At 36.2% G+C, this 24,630-nt stretch overlaps 1 protein-coding gene across 4 annotated transcripts in view; it reads right to left on the bottom strand.

Annotated features, from left to right (window-relative positions):
• HMGN5 (high mobility group nucleosome binding domain 5) overlaps positions 1-24,238 on the bottom strand; it is a 29,967-nt gene extending 5,729 nt beyond the window's left edge. The window contains exons 1-7 of one of the 4 annotated variants that reach the window (XM_077887896.1): positions 23,926-24,236; positions 23,527-23,711; positions 23,249-23,395; positions 21,649-21,678; positions 21,099-21,128; positions 20,792-20,842; positions 17,084-17,197 (exon numbers count right to left, since the gene is read on the bottom strand). In XM_077887896.1, the coding sequence (XP_077744022.1) occupies positions 17,084-17,197; positions 20,792-20,842; positions 21,099-21,128; positions 21,649-21,660 (207 nt within the window). In that variant the 5' untranslated portion in view covers positions 21,661-21,678; positions 23,249-23,395; positions 23,527-23,711; positions 23,926-24,236. Of the gene's footprint in view, positions 1-17,083; positions 17,198-20,791; positions 20,843-21,098; positions 21,129-21,648; positions 21,679-23,248; positions 23,712-23,925 lie in introns of all 4 variants that reach the window. The other 3 variants (XM_077887897.1, XM_077887895.1, XM_077887894.1) reach the window with 3 other exon arrangements.
• Positions 24,239-24,630: the final 392 nt, after the last annotated feature.

Below are 24,630 nucleotides of genomic sequence, written 5' to 3'. Positions count from 1 at the left end.
AGGCATTCAAATTGGCAAAGAAGAAGTCAAACTCTCCCCCTTTGCCAATGACATGATACTCTACTTAGAAAACCCAAAAGCCACCACTCCAAGATTGCTAGAACTCATACAGCAATTCGGCAGCATGGCACGATACAATATCAATGCCCAGAAATCAGTGGCATTTCTATACACTAACAATGAGACTGAAGAAAGAGAAATTAAGGAGTCAATCCCTTACAATTGCACCCAAAAGCATAAGATACCTAGGAATAAACCTAACCAAAGATGTAAAGGATCTATACCCTGAAAAGTATAGAACACTTCTGAAAGAAATTGAGGAAGACACAAAGAGATGGAAAAATATTCCATGCTCATGGATTGGCAGAATTAATATTGTGAAAATGTCAATGTTACCCAGGGCAATATACACGTTTAATGCAATCCCTATCAAAATACCATGGACTTTCTTCAGAGAGTTGAAACAAATTATTTTAAGATTTGTGTGGAATCCGAAACGACCCCGAATAGCCAGGGGAATTTTAAAAAAGAAAACCATATCTGGGGGCATCACAATGCCAGATTTCAGGTTGTACTACAAAGCTGTGGTCATCAAGACAGTGTGGTTCTGGCACAAAAACAGACACATAGATGAATGGAACAGAATAGAGAACCCAGAAGTGGACCCTGAACTTTATGGTCAACTAATATTCGATAAAAGAGGAAAGACTATCCATTGGAAGAAAGACAGTCTCTTCAATAAATGGTGCTGGGAAAATTGGACATCCACATGCAGAAAAATGAAACTAGACCACTCTCTTTCACAATACACAAAGATAAACTCAAAATGCATGAAAGATCTAAATGTGAGACAAGATTCCATCAAAATCCTAGAGAAGAACACAGGCAACACCCTTTTTGAATTCGGCCACATTAACTTCTTGCAAGATACATCCACAAAGGCAAAAGAAACAAAAGCAAAAATGAACTATTGGGTCTTCATCAAGATAAGAAGCTTTTGCACAGCAAAGGATACAGTCAACAAAACTGAAAGACAACTTACAGAATGGGAGAAGATATTTGCAAATGACATATCAGATAAAGGGCTAGTTTCCAAGATCTATAAAGAACTTCTTAAACTCAACACCAAAGAAACAAAGAATCCAATCATGAAATGGGCAAAAGACATGAAGAGAAATCTCACAGAGGAAGACATAGACATGGCCAACATGCACATGAGAAAATGCTCTGCATCATTTGCCGTCAGGGAAATACAAATCCAAACCACAATGAGATACCACCTCACACCAGTGAGAATGGGGCAAATTAACAAGGCAGGAAACCACAAATGTTGGAGAGGATGCGGAGATAAGGATACCCTGTTACACTGTTGGTGGGAATGTGACCTGGTGCAGCCACTCTGGAAAACTGTGTGGAGGTTCCTCAAAGAGTTAAAAATAGACCTGCCCTACGACCCAGCAATTGCACTGTTGGGGATTTACCCCAAAGATAAAGATGCAATGAAACTCCGGGAGTTCTGCACCCCGATGTTTATAGCAGCAATGGCCACAATAGCCCAAGTGTGGAAGGAGTCTCGGTGCCCCTCGAAAGATGAGTGGATAAAGAAGATGTGGTTTATGTATACAATGGAATATTACTCAGCTATTAGAAATGTCAAATACCCATCAATTTCTTCAACATGGATGGAACTGGAGGGTTTTATGCTGAGTGAAGTAAGTCAGTCGGAGAAGGACAAACATTATATGTTCTCATTCATGTGGGGAATATAAATAATAGTGAAAGGGAATATAAGGGAAGGGAGAAGAAATGTGTGGGAAATATCAAAAAGGGAGACAGAACGTAAAGACTGCTAACTCTGGGAAACAAACTAGTGGTGGTAGAAGTGGAGGAGGGCGGGGGTTGGGAGTGATTTTGTGATGGGCACTGGGGGTTATTCTGTATGTTGGTAAATTGAACACCAATAAAAAAATAATAAATAAAATAAAATAAATAAAATAAAATAAAGAAAATAAAATAAAAAAAAGAAAGTCAGGATGTGTGGACACATTGTTTGGGGAAGAAATATAGGGATGGGAGGTGCTATGGAGGGATGGGAGCCATGGATATAGAGAAAGGTAAGAGAGAGTGGTGTGCACAGGGAGACACAGAAGGAGAAGACTTCCCCAAAGCCATTGGCTGGGAAAATGAGGAGGGCTGATTTTTGTGATTTTTTGCAACTAGTGGGGATAAAAGACTGGAGTTTTAGATGTACCCAATTACAGAGGAGCAAAATGGAACCATTTCCGTCTTCTGTCCCTCAGCATAAACGAATCTTAGTAAATAGCACAACCCCAACACTCGATGCCTAACCTACTTACACCAGGTGCGGCACCCTGCAATCTGCTAGTACTATTTTCCTCAGGGGAATATGCCTAAGGATCATCACAGCAGGCCCCTTCCCCAGAAGACCAGCAGAAACCCCTTTATGAACCATGTCTACTGACCAGAGACTTCTACAAAGCTTCATGTCTAATGGAATTAGTATCAATTATCTTAACAAACAAACCAGAGCATATCCAGGTAAAACTCACCACACTGTGGCCAAGGTCCAAACACTGCCCACTGCAAACAAGAAGAGACTACTGACCTGGGGATAGAGCTGCCAAAACAATAGCAGTAGAGTGCACGTAGCACACACAAGAGAAATTCTGGAAGTGCCAGGCCCTGGATACTATACAACTTCTTCATAAAGACGTTACTGTCAGAAGAAGGAAACCTAACAGGCTTTCCTAACACAGAGAAGAAGATAGAGACCTAGACAAAATACCAAAACAGAGCAATTCATTCCAAAAGAAGAAACAAGAAAAGGTCACAACCAGGGATCTAACAGAATCAAATATAAGTAATATCCCTGATTCAGGATTTAAAGCAAAAGTCATAAGGATGCTAGCTGGGCTTGAAAAAAACATGGAAGATGTCAGGGAGACCATTACCACAGAGATAAAGGAGCTAAAAAATATTCAGGCAGAGATGAAAAATGCAATAACTGAGATTTGAAACTAACTGGATTATTGACCACAAGGATAGATGAAGTAGATGAACAGATAAATGATACAGAAAATAGAATTGTAGAAAATAATGAAGCTGAACAAAAGAGAGAAAGAAAAATTTTGGAACATGAGAGTAGACTTAGGTAACACAGTGACTCCATTAAACAAAATAACATTCATTCATACAAATCCCAGAAGAACAAGAGAGAGAAAAGGGGGCAGGAGTTTTATTTGAAGAAATTATAGCTAAAAACTTGTCTAATCTGGGGACAGAAACAGACATACAAATCCATCATGCACAGAGAATGCCTATCAAGATTTAAAAAAAGGAAGCCAACACCAAGACATTTTGTAAAGTTTTCAAAAGAAGATGATAAAGAAAAACAAAATCTAAAAGCAGCAAGACAGGGAGGAGTTAAGATGCCAGAAAAATAGGGGGACCCTAATTTTGTCTCATCTCTTGAATAAGGATATCAAGTCATTCTGAACTCCTGAGAAATCAGAGGTCTGAGAGTAAATACTCAAGTATAAAAGTAGAAAAGTGACCACTGGAGGCACATATCCACTAGGGCAAGTCCATAGGAGAATCAGTTCAACAGATCCCTCACCCAGAAGACCAGCACAAACAATTTGCTCACACCAAGTTTACTGATCATAGAGTAATGCAAAGCATCAGCTCTAGGAGAAAATAATATCTAGCCTTCTTTGTACATTTATTTTTATTTTTTCATTTATTTTCTTATTTTTTCAATTCTTTTTAAAAATTATTTTTAAATATATGTTATATTCATTTTTTATTTTGTGTTTCTTTTCATTGAAACTTATTTTATTTTATACATATATGTATATTTCTTTCTTTCTTTCTTTCTTTCTTTCTTTCTTTCTTTCTTTCATCTTGGGATCTGGTTGAATTAACAAGCAGACCAAAATGCACCCAGGATCTCGTTTTTGTGTGTGTGTGTGAGTGTGTGTGTGTGTGTGTGTGTGTGTGTGCTTGTTGTTGTTATTGTAGTTGTTTTTTTATTTTTCTCTCTTTCCCTTTCTGGTCAAAATGATGAGATGGAGAAATTCACTGACCCCCCACCAAAAAGAATAAGAGAAAATACTCATAGCTAGTAATTACAGATATAAATAAGATTTCAATACAGATAGATATAAGTAAGATGTCTGAAGTAGAATTTAACACAATTATAATAGCTGGGCTTGAAAAAAGCATAGAAGACACGAGAGATTCCCTTATCATAGAGATAAAAGGACTGAAATCTAGTCAGGTTGAAATTAAAAATGCTATAACCAGCATGCATTAAATTTTACGCCTCCAAGCGGAGGCCATAAAAAGAGGGATGAATGAGGCAGAAGAGTGATTCAGTGATATAGAAGATAAAATCATGGAAAATAAGGAAGCTAAAAATAAGAGGGAAAGAAAACTGTTAGATCACTAAGGTAGACAGGAAAATCAGTGATACCACAAAGGAAAAATATCCATATTACGGGAATCCCAGAAGAAGAAGAATGGGGAAAAAGGAGCAGAAAGTTTATTTGAACAAATTATAGCTAAGAACAACCCTCATCTGCAGAAGGAAACAGGCATTCATGTTCAAGAGGCAGAGAGCTTCCCTCAAAATTAACAAAAACAGGTCAACTCCATGATATATCATAGTGTAACTTGAAAAATACAAAGATAAAGAGAAAATTCTGAATGAAGCTCAAGATGAGAAGTCTTTAACTACAAGGGTAGACATAGGGCTAGCAGCAGACCTGTCCACAGAGACCTGACAGGCCACAAATACTGGCATGATATATTCAACATGCTAAATGGGAAAAATATGCAACCAAGAATACTCTATCAAGCAAAGCTATCATTCAGAATAGAAGGAGAGGTAATGATTTTCCAAAACAAATAAAAACTAAAGGAATTCATGAACACTAAAGTAGCCCTGCAAGAAATATTACATGGCACCTTTTCAGCAGAAAGAGACCAAAAGGAACAAATACTAGAAAGGAACAGAGACAATCTATAGAAGCATCTACTTTACAAGTAATAAAATGGCATTAAATTCATATCTTTCAATAATTACTCTGAATATAAATGGACTAAATTCTCCAATCAAAAGGCATAGGGTATCAGGTGGATTAAAAAACAAGACCCATTGACACTGCTTACAAGAAACTTATTATAAACTATAAGACTCCTCCAAATTGAAAGTGAGCAGGTGGAGAACCACTGATCATAATGGTTATTAAAAGAAAACTAGGGTAGCCATACTTATATTAAACAAATGAGATTTTAAACCAAAGACTGTAAGAAGAGATCAGGACACTATATCCTAAAAAGGAGCCTACCCAACAAGAAGATTGGACAATTGTAAATATTTATGCCTTAACATGGGAGCAGCCGAATATATTAAAAAATAATAACAAACTTAAAGAAACTCATGGCTAATAACACAATAATAGTAGGAGACTTTAACACCCCACTCAAACCAATGGACTGATCATCTAAGCAGAAGACCAACAAGGAAACAAGGGTTTTAAATGACATACTGGATCAGATGGACTTAACCAATATATTCAGAGTGTTTCATCCTAGAGCAGCAGAATTCAATTCCTTTTTGAGAGCACATGGGACATTCTCCAGAATAGACCACATATTGTGTCACAAATCAAGACTCAAACAGTACGAAAAGTTTGAGATCATACCATGCATATTTTCATATCACAATGTATGAAACTCAGGGTCAACCACAAGAAAAAATTTGGTGGATTCCAAGGAAGGGACAACTGGATGATGGGCATTAAGGAGGGAACTTGATGTAATGAGCACTGGGTATTATATGCAACCGATTAATCACTAAATTCTACCCTGAAACTAATAAAAGAAACTTGGAAGGACCACAGATACATGGAGGTTAAAGAACATCCAAATAAAAATAAATATGTCAACCAAGGAATTAAAAAGAATTTAAAAATACATAGAATTAAATAAAAAGAAAAACACAACAGTTCAAAACTTTCATGATGCAGCCAAGGCAGTCCTAAAAAGGAAGTATATAGAAATTCACTGCTTCCTCAAGTAGTAAGAAAAGTCACAAGTATACAACCTAACCCTACACCTAAAGTATTTGGAAAAAGAACAGCAAATGAAGCCTAGATCCAGCAGGAGAAGGAAAATAATAAAGATCAGAACAGAAATCAGTGATACAGAAATTAAAAAAACAACAAGAGTAGAATGGATCAACAAAACTAGGAGCTGGTTCTTAGAAAGAATTAACAATTGATAAACCCCAACTAGATGTATCAAAAAGAAGAAAATGGAGCCAAATAAAATCATGATTGAAATAAAAGAGATCACAATCAATACCACAAAAATACAATTATAAGAGAATATTATAAGCAATTATATGCCAACAAGTCAGACAATATGAAAGAAATGAATAACTTCCTAGAAACACAGAAACTACCAAAGTGAATGAAGAAGAAATAGAAAAATCTGAACAGACCCATAACCAGCAAAGAAATTGAATCAGTATCCAAAAATCTTCCAATAAAGTCTAGAGATGAATGGTTTCCCAGTGGAATTCTGTCAAACATTTAAAGAAGAATCAATGCCTATTCTTGTAAAACTTTTCAAAAAAATTAAAATGGAAGTAATATTTCCTAACTTATTCCATAAGGCCAGCATTACATTGATCCCAAAACCAGATGAAGGCTCCACCAAAAAGAAGAATTACAGACCGATATCCCTGATGAACATAGATGAAAAATTCTCAACAAGATACTAGGTAATTCGATTCAACAGTACAAAAAATAATTATTCACCACAACCAAGTGGGATATATTCCTGGCCTGCAGGGATGGTTCAATATCTGCAAATTAATCAACATAATACACCACATTAATAAAAGAAAGTATAAAAATCATATGATTCTAAAGATGCTGGAAAAGCATTTGACAAAATACAACATAATTTCTTGATTAAAAAAAATATAACCCTCAACAAAGTAAAAATAGAGGGAATATACATCAACATTATAAAGATATATACAAAAGACCCATAGCTAAAATCATCCTCATTGGTGAAAAACTGAGAGCTTTTCCCCTAAGGTAAGAATCACAAAATTGATGTCCATCCTCACCATTACTGATAAACATATTGCAAGAAATCCTAACCTCAGCAATCAGACAACAAAAAGAAATAAAAGGCATCCAAATCAGCAAAGATGTCAAATGTTCACTCTTTCAGACCACATGATACTCTATGTTGAATACTTGAAAAACTCCACCAAAAATCCTAGAAATGATACAAAAATTGAGCAGAGTCACAGATGTACAGTCAATGCCTACAAGTCACTTGTGTTTCTATACAACAAAAATAAAGCAAAAAGAGAAATCAAAAAGTCAATCCCATTTACAATTGCACCCAAAACCATAAGATACCTAGTAATAAACCTAACCAAGGAGGTAAAAAACCTGTACTCTGAAAACTATAGAATACTTATGAAAGAAATTAGGGAAGACACAAAGAAATGGAAACTATTCCATGCTCATGGATTGGAAGACCAAATATTAAAATGTCTATACTACAAAAAGCATACTATACATTTAATGCAATTCCTGTCAAAATAACACTAGCATTTTTCTCAGAGCTGGAACAAGTAATTCTTAAATTTGTATGGAAGAAGTAAAGAACGTGAATAGCCAAAGGAATGTTGAAAATGAAAACCAAAGGTGTATGTATCACAACTCTGGACTTCAAGTTATATTACAAAGCTATAGTCATCAAGAAATTATGATATTGGCACAAAAACAGACACAAAGATCAAGGAACAGAATAGAAAACACAGAAATGGACCCACAACTCTATGGTTAACTAAACTTCAACAAAGGAGGAAAGAATATCCCATGGAAAAACGAAAGTGTCTCCTCAACAAATAGTGTTGGGAAAACTTGCAATTGCACTACTAGGCATTTCTCCAAAGTATACAAAAATAGTGATGTGAAGGCACACATTCACCCCAATGTTTATAGTAGGAATGTCCACCATAGCTAAAATATGGAAGGAGCCCAGATGTCTACTGACTGATAAATGAATAAAGAAGTGATTTTCTATATATTTTATATATATAAAGAAGTGATTTCATATATATAAAATATATAATATATTATTAAATTAAATATATTATATTTAATATATATATATATTTATATATAAAGTTGTAAGGTTAGGTTGTATACTAGCTTTTTATAACTAAAAAGGAGAAATAATGGAATATTCCAATATATATAATGGAATGTATATAATGGAATATTATATATATATATATATGAATATTCCTCAGCCATCAAAAAGAATGAAATCTTGCCATTTGCAACTGTGTGGATGGAACTAGAAGGAACTATGCTAAGTGAAATAGATCAGTCAGAGAAAGCCAAATACCATAAGATTTCACTCATATGTGGAGTTTAAGAAACAAAACTGATGAACACAGGGGAAGAGAGGGAGCAATAAAATAAGATAAAAACAGAGAGAGGGAGGCAAAAGATGATAGATTCTTGACTATTGGGAACAAACTGAGGGTTGCTGTAGGGGTGGTGGATAGGGGGATGGGGTAACTGGGTGATGTATATTAAGGAGGGCACATGATGGAATGAGCACTGGGCATTATATGCAACTGATGAATCACTAAATTCTACCTCTGAAACTAATAATACACTATATGTTAACTAACTTGAATTTATATAAAAAATAATGAAATAAAAGCAGCAATACAAAAGAAGTCCCTAACTTACAAGGGAAGACCAATAAACCTAGCAGCAGATCTCTCCATGAAATCTTGCTAAGCCAGAAGGGCGTAGTATGATACGTTCAACATGCTGAATAGGACAAATTTACATCCAAGAATATTTTATACAACAAGGCTAACATTCAAAATATAAGGAGATAAAAAAGAGTTTCTCTGAAGAAAAAACAAAACTAAAGGAGCTGGTGACCAGCCCTTCAAGAATATTAGGGGACACTTTTAGTGGTAAGGAAAGAACAAAAGGGACAAAGACTAGAAAGGAGGAGGGAAAATCTCTCCAGAAACAACAAGAAAACCAGTAATAAAATGGCACTAAATTCATAACTATAAATAATTACTCTAAATATCAAAAGACATAGGGTGTCAGAGTAGATAAAAAAAAACCCTGAAGACCCAACTATATGTTGCCTACAAGAGAGTTATGAGAACTAAAGACACCTGCAGATTGAAAGTGAGAGGATAAGGTGCCTGGCTAGCTCAGTGGGTACAGCATGAGAGACTCTGAAATTGAGAGGATGGAGATCCATTTGTCATGCAAATGGCCATCTAGAGAAATCTGGAGGGGATCCCTGGGTGGCTCAGCAGTTTAGCGCCTGCCTTCCACCCAAGGCATGATCCTGGAGTCCTGGGATCGAGAGTCCCACATTGTGCTCCCTGCATAGGGCCTGCTTCTCCCTCTGCCTCTCTCTCTCTCTCTCTCTCTCTCTCTCTGTGAGTGTGTGTGTGTGTCCCATGAAAAAATAAATAAAATCTTAAAAAAAGGAGAAAGCTGGAATAGCCATACTTATAATAGACAAACTAGATTTTATTTTATTTATTTTATTTCTATATTCATGAGAGACAGAGACAGAGAGAGATGCAGAGACATAGGCAGAGGGAGAAGCAGGGTCCATGCAGGGAGCCTGAGGTGGGACTCGATCCTGGGTCTCCAGGATCACACCCTGGGCCAAAGGTGGCGCTAAACTGCTGAGCCACCCAGGCTGCCCCAATAAACTAGATTTTAAACCACAGACTATAATAAGAGATGAAGAAGGGCACTATATCATAATAAGGAGTACATCCAAAAGGAAGACCTAACAATCATAAATGTTTATGAACCCAACATGAGGGCATCCAAATATATAAAAGTTAATAAACATAAAAGAACTCATTGATAATTATGCAATAATAGTATGGGACTTTAACATCCCATTTACATCAATGGAAAGATCATATAAGCAGTAAATCAACAAGGAAACAATGACTCTGAATGAGACACTGAACCCAATGGACTTAACAGATATATTCAGAACATTTCATCCTAAAGCAACAGAATACACATTCTTTTCACATGCACATGGGACATTCTCATCAACAGATCACATACCAGGTTACAACCCAGGCTTCAAAAAGTATAAAATAATATAGATCATACCATGTATATTTTCTTTCTTTTTTTTTTCCATGTATATTTTCTGATCACAGCACTCTGAAACTTTAAGTCAACTACAAGAAAAAAAATGGGAAGACCACAAATACATGGGAGTTAAAGAAAAGTCTGCTAAATAATGAACGAGTCAACCAGGCTATCGAGAGAAAATTTAAAAATATATGGAAACAAGTTAAAATTAAAATATTATGGTCCAAAACCTTTGTGATAGAGCACAAGCAGTCCGAAGAGGGAAGTATATAGCAATATAGGCCTACCTCGCTAAGCAAGAAAAATCTCAAATATGTAACCTAACGTAACACCCAAAGGAATTAGAAAAATGATAGAAAGCAAAGCCTGAATCCCAGAAAATAAGATAATTAATAAAAATTATGCCAGAAATAAATGATATAGAAAAGTGAACAATAACAACAACAAAACAGTAGAACAGATCAATGAAACCAGGAGTTGATTCTTTGAAAAATTAATAATATTGATAAACTCCTAGCCAGACTTATCAAAAAGGAAAGGGAAAGGACACAAATTTAAAAACCACAAACAAGAGAGGAGAAATAACAATGTATACTACATAAATAGAATTTTAAGAGAATATTAAGAAAAATTATATGCCACAAAATCAATTGGGAAAAAAAAGATAAATTACTAGAAACATACAAACTACCAAAACTGAAACAAGAAGAAATAAAAAATTAGAACAGACCCATAGCCTTCAAAGAAACTGGATCAGTAATTAAAATATCCCAACAAACAGAATTCCAAGGGCAAGATGGCTTCCAAGACGAATTTTACCAAACATTTGAAGAAGCGTTAAATACCTATTTTTCTCGAACTATTTAAAAAAATAGAAATGGAAGGAAAACTTTCAAATTCATCTATGAGGCCTGCATTGCACTGATATCAAAGCCACATAAAGATTCCACTAAAAAAAAGAACTGCAGTCCAATATCCCTGATGAACATGGAGGCAAAAATTCTCAAAAAAATGCTAGCAAGCCCAATCTAACAGTACATTGACAAAATCATTCTCCATGATCAATGGGATTTATTCCTAGGTTGGAAGGATGATTCAATATTTGCAAATAAATCAATGTGATATACCACATTAATAAAAGAAAAATAAGATCCATATGATCCTCCCAGTAGATGCAAAAAAATAATAAATATAGCACTCATTTTGTTAAAAAACCTCAAGAAAAGTACCTCAATGTCACACACATGATATATGAAAAATCTACAGTTAATATTTTCAATGGGGAAAAACAGAGTTTTTCCTCGATAGTCAGGAACAAGATGGGGATGTCCACTCTCACCACTGCTATTTTACCATAGTACTGGAAGTCTGAGCCCCAGCAATGAGGTAACATGCATCCCAATCAGCAAAGAAGTAGTCAAACTTTCACTATTTGCAGAAGAAATGATACAATATAGAGAAAACCCAAAATACTCCACCGATAAACTTCTAGACTAATAAAGGAATTCAGTAAAGTTGCAGGATATAAAATCAATGTACAGAAATCTATTGTGTTTCTGTACACCAATAATGAAGGAGCAGAAAAGGAAATCAAGGAATCAATCCTATTTACAATTGCACCAGAAACCATAAAATATCTAGGAATCAATCTAACCAAAATGGTAAAAGATCTGTGCTCTGAAAACTATGAAACACTAATGAAAGAAAGTGAAGATGGTACAAAGAAATGAAAACAAAATATTCTATGCTCAAGGATTGAAAGAACAAATATTGTTAAAATGTCTATACCATACAAAGCAAACTACACATTTAATTCAATCTCTATCAATATATCAACAGCATTTTTTCAAAGAGTTAGAACAAACAATCCTAAATTTTGTATGGAACAACAAAAGAAGTGGAAAAGCCAAAGCAACCTTGAAAAATAAAAGTGAAGCTGGAAGCATCACAATTATAGACTTCAAATTATATTTAAAAAAAGCTGTAGTTATCAAGACAGTATAGTATTGAAAAAAACACAGTATAGTATTGGCACAAAAACAGACACATAGATCAGTGGAACAGAATAGAGAATCCAAAATTGGACCCACAACTATATACCAACTAATCCTCAACAAGACAGGAGAGAATATCCAATGGAAAAGTCTCTTCAACAAATGGTACTGGGAAAATTCAACAGCCACATGCAGAAAAATGAAACTGGACAACTTTCTTACATCATATGCAAAAATAAACTAAAAATGAATTAAAAACCTAAATATGAGACAGGAAACCATCAGAATCCTAAAGGAGAACACAGGCTATAATTTCTTTGACATTGGCCAAAGAAACTTCTTACTAGATATGTCTCTCAAAGCAAGGAAATAAAAGCAAAATGAACTATTGGGACTTCATCAAGATAAAAAAGCTTCTGTACAGCATAGGAAACAATCAACAAAACTAAAAGGTAATCTTCAGAATGGGAGAAGATATTTGTAAATGACATATGTGATAAAGGGTTAGTATCCAATATATATGAAAAAATTATGAAACTCAATTCCTGAGGAAAAAAAATCCAGTTAAGAAATGGGCAGAAAAGGGCTCGCCAAAAAAAAAAAAAAAAAAAAAAAAAAAAGAAATGGGCAGAAGACATGAAAAGCACTTTTTTAAAGAATACATGCCAATGGCTAAAGACACATGAAAATTTGCTTGACATCACTCAGTCATCATGGAAATACAAATCATAACCAAAATGAGATATCACCTCATCCCTGTCAGAATGGCTAAAATTAACAAACAGAAATCAACAGCTGTTGGCATGGATGTGGGGAAAGGGAAACCCTCTTACACTGGTGGTGGGAAGGCAAACAAGTCTAGCCACTGTGAAAAACTTTATGGAGTTTCCTCAAAAAGTTAAAGATAGAGCTACTCTATTGACCCAGCAATTGCACTACTAGGTATTTACCAAGAGGATACAAAATACAAAAATACAGATCCAAAGGGATACATACACCCTGATGTTTATAGCAGTATTATCAGTAATATCCAAACTATGGAGAGAGCCCAATGTTCATGGACTGATGAATGGATAAAGATTATATATATATTAAGATTATATATATATAAAATTATATTATAATTAATTATATAATAATATAATTTCTATATATATAGAAAGCAAAGCCTGATTTTATATATATAAATAAATATATAAATATATATAAAAATATATATAAATATATATATGTAGAATCAGTATAGATTCTATAGAATCTACTACTCAGCCATCAAGAGGAATGATATCTTGCCATTTTCAATGATGTGGATGGAGCTAGAGAGTCTATGTCAAATGAAATAAGTCAGTGAGAAAAAGACCAGTATCACATGATTTTACTCATATGTGGAATTTAAGAAACAGAAGAGATAAACATATAGGAGGAAAAGAATGAGAAGCAAACCAGAAAACAAACTCAAATATACAGAAGAAACTGATGGTTGCCTGAGGGGAGGTAAGTGAGGGGTCAGTTAAATGTGTGATGGATATTAGGGAGGGCAAATGTGATGGACACTCACTGTTGTATGCAAGTGATAAACCACTATATTCCACACCTGAAATACTATGATACTGTATGTGTGTTAATTGGAATTTAAATATAAAAAAATTAAAAGTATTTTACCTTATAACACAGGGTCACTTCCAAAAAAATTTTCCCTAAATGCACAGCTTTGATTTGTAAATTAGTGATTATATCCCATTTTAATTGTTTTACTGCAATACCTAAGAATAAGAAATGCATTAAAAATGCAAATTGAGGGCAGCCATGGTGGCTCAGCAGTTTGGCGCTGCCTTCAGCCTGGGGCGTGATCCTGGATATCCGGGATCGAGTCCCACGTCAGGCGCCCTGCATGGGATCTGTTTCTCCCTCTGCCTGTGTCTCTGCCACCCCTCCCCACCGTGTGTCTCTCATGAATAAATAAATAAAATCTTTTAAAAATGCAAATAGAGGAGATCTCTGGGTGGCTCAGTGGTTTAGCACCTGCCTTCAGCCCAGGGTGTGATCCTGGAGTTCCGGACGAGTCCTGTGATTGAGTCCCACATCGGGCTCCCTATATGGAGCCTGCTTCTCCCTCTGCCTGTGTCTCTGCCTCTTTCTCTGTGTGTGTGTGTCTCATGAATAAATAAATAAAATCTTTTTAAAAATACAAATAAAGACCTATAAGAAACATTTCTATAATGATTTGTTCCAATAGTTCATTTTTGCTTTTGTTTCTCTTGCCTTCCTGGATGTAACTTGCAAGAAGTTACTGTGGCCGAATTCAAAAAGGGTGTTGCCTGTGTTCTCCTCTAGGATTTTGATGGAATCTTGTCTCACATTTAGATCTTTCATCCATTTTGAGTTTATCTTTGTGTATGGTGCAAGAGAGTGGTCTAGTTTCATTCTTCTGTAGGTGGATGTCCAATTTTCCCAGCACCATTTATTGAAGAGACTGCCTTTTTTCCAGTGGATGGTCTTTCCTCCTTTATCGAATATTAGTTGACCATAAAGTTCAGGGTCCACTTCTGGGTTCTCTATTCTGTTCCATTGATCTATGTGTCTGTTTTTGTGCCAGTACCACACTGTCTTGATGACCACAGCTTTGTAGTACAACCTGAAATCTGGCATTGTGATGCCCCCAGCTATGGTTTTCTTTTTTAAAATTCCCTTGGCTATTCGGGGTCTTTTCTGATTCCACACAAATCTTAAAATAATTTGTTCCAACTCTCTGAAGAAAGTCCATGGTATTTTGATAAAGATTGCATTAAACGTGTAAATTGCCCTGGATAACATTGACATTTTCACAATATTAATTCTGCCAATCCATGAGCATGGAATATTTTTCCATCTCTTTGTGTCTTCCTCAATTTCTTTCAGAAGTGCTCTGTAGTTTTTAGGGTATAGATCCTTTACCTCTTTGGTTAGGTTTATTCCTAGGTATCTTACGCTTTTGGGTGCAATTATAAATGGGATTGACTCCTTAATTTCTTTCTTCAGTCTCATTGTTAGTGTATAGAAATGCCACTGACTTCTGGGCATTGATTTTATATCCTGCCACACTGCCAAATTGCTGTATGAGTTCTAACAAGATAAGAAGCCTTTGCACAGCAAAAGAAACAGTCAACAAAACTAAAAGGCAACCTACAGAATAGGAGAAGACATTTGCAAATGATGTATCAGATAAAGAGCTAGTATCCAAGATCTATAAAAAACTGATTAAACTCAACAGCAAAGAAACAAACAATCCAATCATGAAATGGGCAAAAGACACGAACAGAAATCTCACAGAGGAAGACATAGACATGGCCAACAAGCACAAGAGAAAATGCTCCACATCACTGGCCATCCGGGAAATATAAATCAAAATCACAATGAGATACCACCTCACACCAGTGAGAATGGGGACAATTAACAAGGCAGGAAACAACAAATATTGGAGAGGATGTGGAGAGAGGGGATCCCTCTTGCACTTTTGGTGGGAATGTGAACTGGTACAGCCACTCTGGAAAAGTGTGTGAAGGTTCCTCAAAGAGTTAAAAATAGATTTGCCTTATGACCCAGCAATTGCACTGCTGGGGATTTACCCCAAAGATACAGAGGCAGTGAAACGCTGGGACACCTGCACCCTGATGTTTATAGCAGCAATGTCCACAACAGCCAAACTGTGGAAGGAGCCTCGGTGTACATAGAAAGATGAATGGATAAAGAAGATGTGGTCTATGTATACAATGGAATATTACTCAGCCATTAGAAATGACAAATACCCACCATTTGCTTCGACGTGAATGGAACTGGAGGGTATTATGCTGAGTGAAATAAGTCAATCGGAGAAGGACAAATATTATATTGTCTCATTCATTTGGGGAATACAAAGGGTAGTGAAAGGGAATAAAGTGGAAATGAGAAAAAATGAGTGGGAAATATCAGAAAGGGAGACAGAACATGAGAGACTCCTAACTCTGGGAAATGAACTAGGGGTGGTATAAAAGGAGGTGGGCAGGGGGGTGGGGGTGACTGGGTGACGGGCACTGAGGGCGGCACTTGATGGGATGAGCACTGGGTGTTTGTCTATATGTTGGCAAATTGAACACCAATAAAAAATAAATTTATAAAAAAATAATGATTTGTTTTGCAATCTGCAGGGGAAAATGAATCATGTAATCTTGGAAAGGGATTTAGAAATAGCCCATGTGCCAGCAAAATGAGTAGAGCATTGCTCTGTATTTAATATAAGTCATTATCACTGGGATTATTCTCTTAATAGCAATGCTAATCCACTACTCCCAGTAGTATCCCTGTAAATTCTCATATTTTAAATTTCGTTTCTTATTTTCCCCTTAGATACCATTATATTATGTCCCATAAATTGAATATATGTGTCACCTATAATTCATATGAAAGTTAATCCCCAATGTGATGATATTTGGAGATAGGACCTATTTGAGATGATTAGGTCATGAATGTAGAACTCTCATGGATGAGATTAGTACCCTTAGGAAAGAGCTCCAGAGTTCTCTCATCCCTTCCATCATGTCAGGACACAGCAAGAAGGGTGCTGTGTATAAACCAGAAAGCAGGTCCCCACCAGACACCAAAAAATGCTGGCATTTTGATTTTGGATTTCCCAGCCTCAAGAACTGTCAGAAATAAATTTCTGTTGTTTGTAAGTCACCTAGCTTGTTGTATTTGTTATAGCAGCAGGAATGGACTCAGATACTATCGAACCACTACTCATTTAATGTTTCTCAACTTTTAAAGTATAAGGGAAAACAAGATTTCTTTCAGTAACACCCATCATTAGACTTTCAAATGGACAAATCTGTTAATATTATAAAATACCTCCGTAATTTTGGTTTCCCCATTTTCAGCATCACATTCTCCTTCAATAACTTCTTGTTTGCTTTCAGTTGTATCTGTGTTCTTTTCCATCATATCATTTTTTGTCTTCATTTTCTGTCCAGCAACATAGAATAATAAAAACAAATATACAACTACAAGTTAACTTATGTGTTAATTAAATGTCCCAAGTTATTTTCCAAGCTGCTGTAATGATTTACAAAAAGCTTTAAAATATCCATATAAAATTAATATCAACAAAAATATCACTTGACTCTCTTGGTTTCATTATAAACCTAAAGCAAAAAATAAAAAAAAATAAATAAACCTAAAGCACAGAATTAAAAATGAATAATGTTCTGGGAAACCTGGGTGGCTCAGTTGATTAAGCAAATTAAGCAAGGGATTCTTGGTTTTGCCTCATGTCATGATCTCAAGGTCCTGAGATGGAGCCTCACAGCGGGCTCTGCACTTAGCAGAGAGTCTGCTTGTTCCTCTCCTTCCCCCTTTGCTCCTCCCTTTCTGCTCCTCCTCTGCTCTGCTCATGCTCTCTCTCTCTCAGATAAATAAACTTTTTCAAAAAATAAGTAATGTGGGCAGCCCGGTGGCTCAGTAGTTTAGTGCTGCCTTCAGCCCAGGGCGTGATCCTGGAGACCTGGGATCGAGTCCCACATCGGGCTCCCTGCATGGAGCCTGCTTCTCCCTCTGCCTATGTCTCTGCCTCTCTCTCTCCCCTCTCTGTGTTTCTCATGAATAAATAAATAAAATCTAAAAAAATGAATAATGTTCTTCTGATATAAATCAAATAAATTTTATTTTAGATGAGAAGCAACAAGTTACAATACTGACCAGCGGCCACTCAGAGCTATTTGCATCAGATTAGACTTTGATAAATTAACTCTTTTTGACTGGAGGGGATCACTTTATCTGTCATGTCTAATAATTAGCAACAGGGTTTTGTGGATAGCAAAGTCTCCAGTGGTAATCACTAGGAGAAATACTATATTAGCAAGAGCATCACTTTAGATATATTTGAAAGAAATGACCTGAGACAGAGGTGACTCAATATATGCTTCTACAACTTTGAAATGACTTGAATCATGACCAAGAAAGCTCTTTGCCTATGTGTGTAAGGAGCACTGAATTAAGGGCCAGGAAATCTGTGTTTAAATAACAGATCTACTACTTACTTGATGTGATCTTAAGAAAAAATATAAATCTCTTTGTGCATGTTTTTATATGTAAAAAAGTGTAATAACACCTACCTCATAGGGATGTTATAAAAAACAAATGATAAAAGATATATGAAATTGTTTTAGAAACTATAAAATACAATATAGCTATATTATTACTATTTTAACACATGAGAAACTGAGAGCCAAGTAGGATAATGCATTTTAAAGCACTTTTTTATTTTTTAAAGATTTTATTTATTTATTTATTTATTTATTTATTTATTTATTTATTTATGAGAGACACAGAGTGATGCACAGATATAGGCAGAGGGAGAGGGAGAAGCAGGCTCCCTGTAGGAAGCCTGGATCAGGACTTGATTCCAGGACCTCAGTATTATGACCTGACCCCAAGGCAGATGCTCAACCACTGAGCCACCCAGATGCCCCTAAAGCCCATTATTATATAGTGTTTTTTTTTTAGTGTAGCATTGTTTTCTATTTTTAAAGGAAATAAAGTGTTAACTACCTCTTTTTTAAAAAAAGATTTTATTTATTTGAAAGAGAGAGAGAGCATAAGCAAGGGGAAGGGACAGAGGAAGAGGGAGAAGCAGATTCCCCCCTGAGCAGAAAGCCCCATGTTGGGCTAGATCCCAGGACCCTGACATTATGATCTGAGCCAAATGCAGACACTTAACTGACTGAGCCACCCAGGTGCCCTACCTTAATATCGTATAAATTGCGTACCTAATTTTATAAAAGAGTGACCTTGAAATGTGAAAAAGAGAAAAAATTTAAACCTTTCTCTTCTGTTGTCACTTACTATTGCTAAAACCACTTGTCCTAGTTTAGGCATTGTTTTTTAATCAAGGAATTCAAAGTATTTTATAAATATGATTATAATTTACAGGGCTAGTATTGAAGATCTATAAAGAACTGATTAAACTCAACAGCAAAGAAGCAAACAATCCAATCATGAAATGGGCAAAAGACCTGAACAGAAATTTCACAGAGGAAGACATAGACATGGCCAACAAGCACACTGGCCATCAGGGAAATACAAATCAAAACCACAATGAGATATCACCTCACACCAGTGAGAATGGTGAAAATTAACAAGACAGGAAACAACAAATGTTGGGGAGGATGTGGAGAAAGGGGAACCCTCTTGCACTGTTGGTGGGAATGTGAACTGGTGCAGCCACTCTGGAAAACTGTGTGGAGGTTCCTCAAAGAGTTAAAAATAGATCTGCCCTATGACCCAGGAATTGCACTGCTAGGGATTTACTCCAAAGATACACATGCATTGAAACGCCAGAACACCTTCACCCCAATATTTATAGCAGTAATGTCCACAATAGCCAAACTGTGGAAGGAGCCAAAGTGTCAATCAAAAGATGAATGCATAAAGAAGATGTGGTCTATGTATACAATGGAATATTACTCAGCCATTAGAAATGACAAATACCTACCATTTGCTTCAACATGGATAGAACTGGAGGGTATTATGCTGAGTGAAATAAGTCAATTGGAGAAGGACAAACATTATATGGTCTCATTTATTTGGGGAATATAAAAATATTCCCCAAATAATAAATATAGTGAAAAGGAAAAGTGAAAAAAAAATATAGTGAAAGGGAATAAAGTGGAAAGGAGAGAAAAAGAGTGGGAAATATCAGTGAAGATGACAGAACATGAGAGACTCCTAACTCTGGAAATGAACAAGGGGTAGTGGGAAGGGAGGTGGGCGGGAGGTTGGAGTGACTGGGTGACAGGCACTGAGGGGGGCCCTTGACCAGATGAGCACTGGGTGTTATGCTATACATTGTCAAATCAAACTCCAATAAAAAAAATTTACAGTTTCTCTATTCACAAAATGATGGGATACAATGATTTTAATGTTCCTCCTAGCTTTAATCTTTTAGGATTTTAGGAATTTAACCAACCTTTAAAATATTAATCATACTTCGGTAAAGCAATTTGAAAATTAACTGTATTATACATTCACATACTTACACATAATTTATAAATATTTATAAGTATAGAGGGGAAAGTGAACTTAATATTGAGGCTATTTCTATTTCTAATGTTGTTAGTCACAACATCAGAGTATAGAATTCTATATGAAATCAATTGTTTTCATTTAAAAATAATATATATGAAAACACTTTACAAACTGTAAAATATTATCAAATGTTAGTTACTACTCTTAACACTTTGGTTACTACAGTTTACATCTTTAGTTTTCACAGGAATATTGGTGTTGTGACTATATGATGTCAAAGGTATGTACATTTTACATGTCTAACCAACTAAATTTTTGTTTGGTTTCTTCCTAATGAAAATGCCAAATGCGTGGACAATCACAGAACATGAACAAATATTCCTTACTCAAAGACCTTACTTGTACCATACGGTATAATGTAACATATTACTAACTTAACAGAAAATAAAGTCAAAATGATCAGCTGCATTCCTTTCTCCCAAAATAAACATTTCTGAAGTAAATTTCTCTCAACATTACATGTTGAATATTTACCTTTGGAGTTGCTCTTTTGGGCTTCACCTCTGGTGTAACAGGCACAGGCATCTGCATCAAAAAACACAAGTTATGGGGGGGATCATAATTGAAAAAAGATCACTAATAAGAAATCCAACTTCTTAATTTAAATAAAAGGGTATAGTTAAGACTGAGCACTAGGGAAAAAAATTCCTTGGTGTGAAAGTTTTTTACTAAGACATCCAAAATAAATCTTGTATTAAGTTACTAGTATTGTTCAGGATTCCCTGAATTTTAAATTTATATTTTACAATACATTGGAAGCTTTTTTTTAAAGACCACTTACAGCTGAGAGTCTGGCTGATCTTCTCCTTGGCTATAAGTAAAAGAAAATAATAATAATTAGTTAATAGAATTATGGACACGCAAACCTAGAATTATTTATATTGTGAAAATATTTGGTGTAACACTACCTGAACATTGCTTTTAAAGAAGAAGTTGTGAACTTGAGTAAAAAATATAGTAGAAATATAAATTTATACTTTCCCTTCCCTGCACGCTTTATATAGGTAAGGAAAAAAATTCCAAATTAAACTTCAGTTGCTAAGCTAAATGAACCCAATGGATAATAACAAGGAAGTAAAGATATAGCCCCTTCTTGCAAAGTGACAAAGCAATTTTTTGTTTGTTTTTGCTTAAAAAGAAGAAGCTCTCTCCAAATCTGAGGCATAAGGTCCTAAATTCAAAGTTTGGAATTCTCAATACCTGCTATACTTCTGAGAGAACTCACTGGCATACCATACAAACCGGCGTCTATTTTTTAGCTGCTTATGTGTCTCAAATTCATAAAGGAAGTGAATTTTTTCAGTTAGATTCTAAAATTAAAAAATACTCACCTCCTGCCTCATATCACCTTGACTGGCAGCCTATACAGACAAGAAAACCACACAGGAATAAGATCATCGATATAACCACATAGATCAGAAAATATTGCATATGAATTATAGTTTTAACATAACCACTTATGATTTTTTTCCTGGATTCTAGCTCAAATAGCCACATGTTATTTCCTAGTAGCATGCCACATACTGTTTGCTGTGCACTAATGTGCAAATATGCACCAAGATGCGAATACATTCTCAAGACATAAGTTTACATAACTGATAGTTGATTCCATCCTTTTGTGTGAATTATATCTCCTACAAACAAACCTTTTATTTTTTTATTTTTATTTTTTATTTTTTTTTAAAGATTTTATTTATTTATTCATGATAGTCACAGAGAGAGAGAGAGAGAGAGAGGCAGAGACACAGGCAGAAAGAGAAGCGGGCTCCATGCAGGGAGCCCGATGTGGGATTCGATCCCGGGTCTCCAGGATCGCGCCCTGGGCCAAAGGCAGGCGCCAAACCGCTGCGCCACCCAGGGATCCCCAAACAAACCTTTTAAATTTTAAAATCCACCTTCTGTAGCCAGTGTTAAAGGCAATCAATCAATCAATCAGTCAATCAATCAATAAGCAAGCATGGGGGCTGGCAGAATGAAGGCGGAGCTTCATGAAATTCTCCTGTTTTGCCTTATGTTGTTGTTTTTCTTTTTAGATTTTATTTATTTATTCGAGAGAGAGAGAGAGAGGCAGAGACACAGGCAGAGGAAGAAGCAGGCTCCATGCAAGGAGCCCGACGTGAGACTCGATCCCAAGTCTCCAGGATCATGCCCTGGGCTGAAGGTGGCGCTAAACCTCTGAGCCATCCAGGCTGCCCTTGCTTTATGTTTTATATGCAGTTGTACTTATGGGACGCTCTCCACTGACTGGGCTATTCTTTCCAAGTTTTTAGTACAAGAACTACAACCCCAACAATGCTTCAATGCTTCTCTCTCTCTCTCTCTCTCTCTCATTTTTTGGAAGGAACCTCTGCAACATCAATGTGTTATTCTGAGGAGCCGGCCACGGATTTTAAAACTTCCTGCTACTACCTGCTAGACGTTTACTGTCAGCTCGGTAAAATAGCATGCCCTATTGCACAAGCAAAAAAGCTCAGCGGTGGGAATCTAAGGAAAGGGGATAGTTATTAAAAATCATTGCTTTCTGTATCTGAGCAGCCCTTCAGCCTGGAAATTATCAAGCTATTACATGGCCCCAGAGCACAGGGGAATTTCTGTCTTATTACTATGTTCTAGAAATAGGTATGGTAGATGGATAAATAGGAATAAAATCAAAACAGTCACAAATCTTTACATCAGCATAGTGTTTTACAATTTTGTCAAGCAAAGAAACAGAATTGATTTCACTTCTAAGGGATCCTCCCCCTCAAAAAAATCCACAACAAACATTCAAACAAACACCAGGCATGAATTTATCTCCTAAGACAGGAGTCACAAATTTTGAAGTTGAGGGCTCACAGACTACACATAGCCCTGGAATAGCTCAGATCAATTCTGCATGTCTAAAAGTGAACAAATCCATGCTACCCCCACATTAGCAATAGTTTATCTTACTCAGTTCTCTTGCAGTCTCTCCACCTTTGCAGAGTTTGGAGAATCCCAGATGTCTTAGCCCTAAAGTTGCTAATTGCAGGAATGAATCTTCTGCAAGATTCTGCAAGAGGTGAACCCTTCTCCAGGACAGTTTGAAGTCTGCGCCGCCTAATGGCACAGGATTACCATTGCATAGCTATCTGGCAGGACAAGAAGTGGAGGAAGGAAGGGGGGAAAAAAGAAAAAAGAAAACGGGAAGAACAAAGGCAAATACAGGAGAAAGCCATGGCTTAAGTTACCCTAAATGGGACGGTTCCCAGGGAAAAATCCGAGGCTGAGGAAGAAACTGGTGCGGAGAAGTGTGGTTGAGAGAAGTGTTCTCCAAAAGGGCAAACGGAGGAAGGGGGATGGGGTAGGAAGCGACAGTACAGCGCTATGGCTGTTTATAATTCAGCATGGAGACACCTCTTAAACGATTATTTCCCTGAAACAAAACAAGCCGAAAGTTAACTACTGGTTGCATGCAAGACCATCCTAAATCTTAACACTGATCTTTCTTGCCCTTCCTTCTCCTTCCATTCAGTACATCACAAAATCTAACTAGAAGCCAAAATACTTTTTTTAAAAAAACCTCTCTGTTAATTAGGAAATATGTATTTCAGTCGCTGATCCCCCTTCTATCTTCCCATTTCACTTACCTTTCTTTTGGGCATTGTTGCAGCTCTCTGTAGGAGATCTGAACAGAAAAAACAGAAAAAAAGCCAAAAGCAGTCCCTGTCCAAGTGCTCAGAGAGCAACTGAGTTTTCAATGAACTAACTGCAGCACGACCTGTACCCGGCTATAACTAACTAACTAACTAACTAACTAACTAACTAAATAAATAAATAAATAAATAAATAAAATTAATTAAAAAAAACCCTCGTTATTGGCAACATTAAACACACCAAGAGGCAACCAAACTACGTGAATGGTTAGCAGGAGTGGGAGCCAGATTTGAGTGACAGGCTGTCAGACCAATAAGGGAAGCTAATCTGCACAGGGGGCGTGGCCCACGGACTTGCCAAGAGCCCACTTAATACTGACTTTTCAGACTGCTTGTGTGGTGGAGGAGCACTGGGACCTGATGTAAAATGTTCAAGCTAATACCGGTGGGAAGGCCAGAGCTGTCATGATTTTTTTTTTCCTTTTACGTTGTAATGACAAGTGAAAGTCACTGCAGTTGCTTTCTTCACAATCTCCCAAACCTCCACTTTTACTCATTTCTAGGAAGAAAGTGTTTTTGAAACCAGGTTGAGTCTCCCCAGTCTAGTCTAGTCTTTACATTCTTTCTGGGAAAGAAGATGGAAGTGAACTGAAGGGAACATTCACTCAGAAAGTAAAGAGACTGGGGCTGTTTCTCTGG

Source organism: Canis aureus, chromosome X, assembly GCF_053574225.1.
Source record: "Canis aureus isolate CA01 chromosome X, VMU_Caureus_v.1.0, whole genome shotgun sequence".
Taxonomy (NCBI): domain Eukaryota; kingdom Metazoa; phylum Chordata; class Mammalia; order Carnivora; family Canidae; genus Canis; species Canis aureus.
This window is presented reverse-complemented; position numbering and strand designations above follow the sequence as displayed.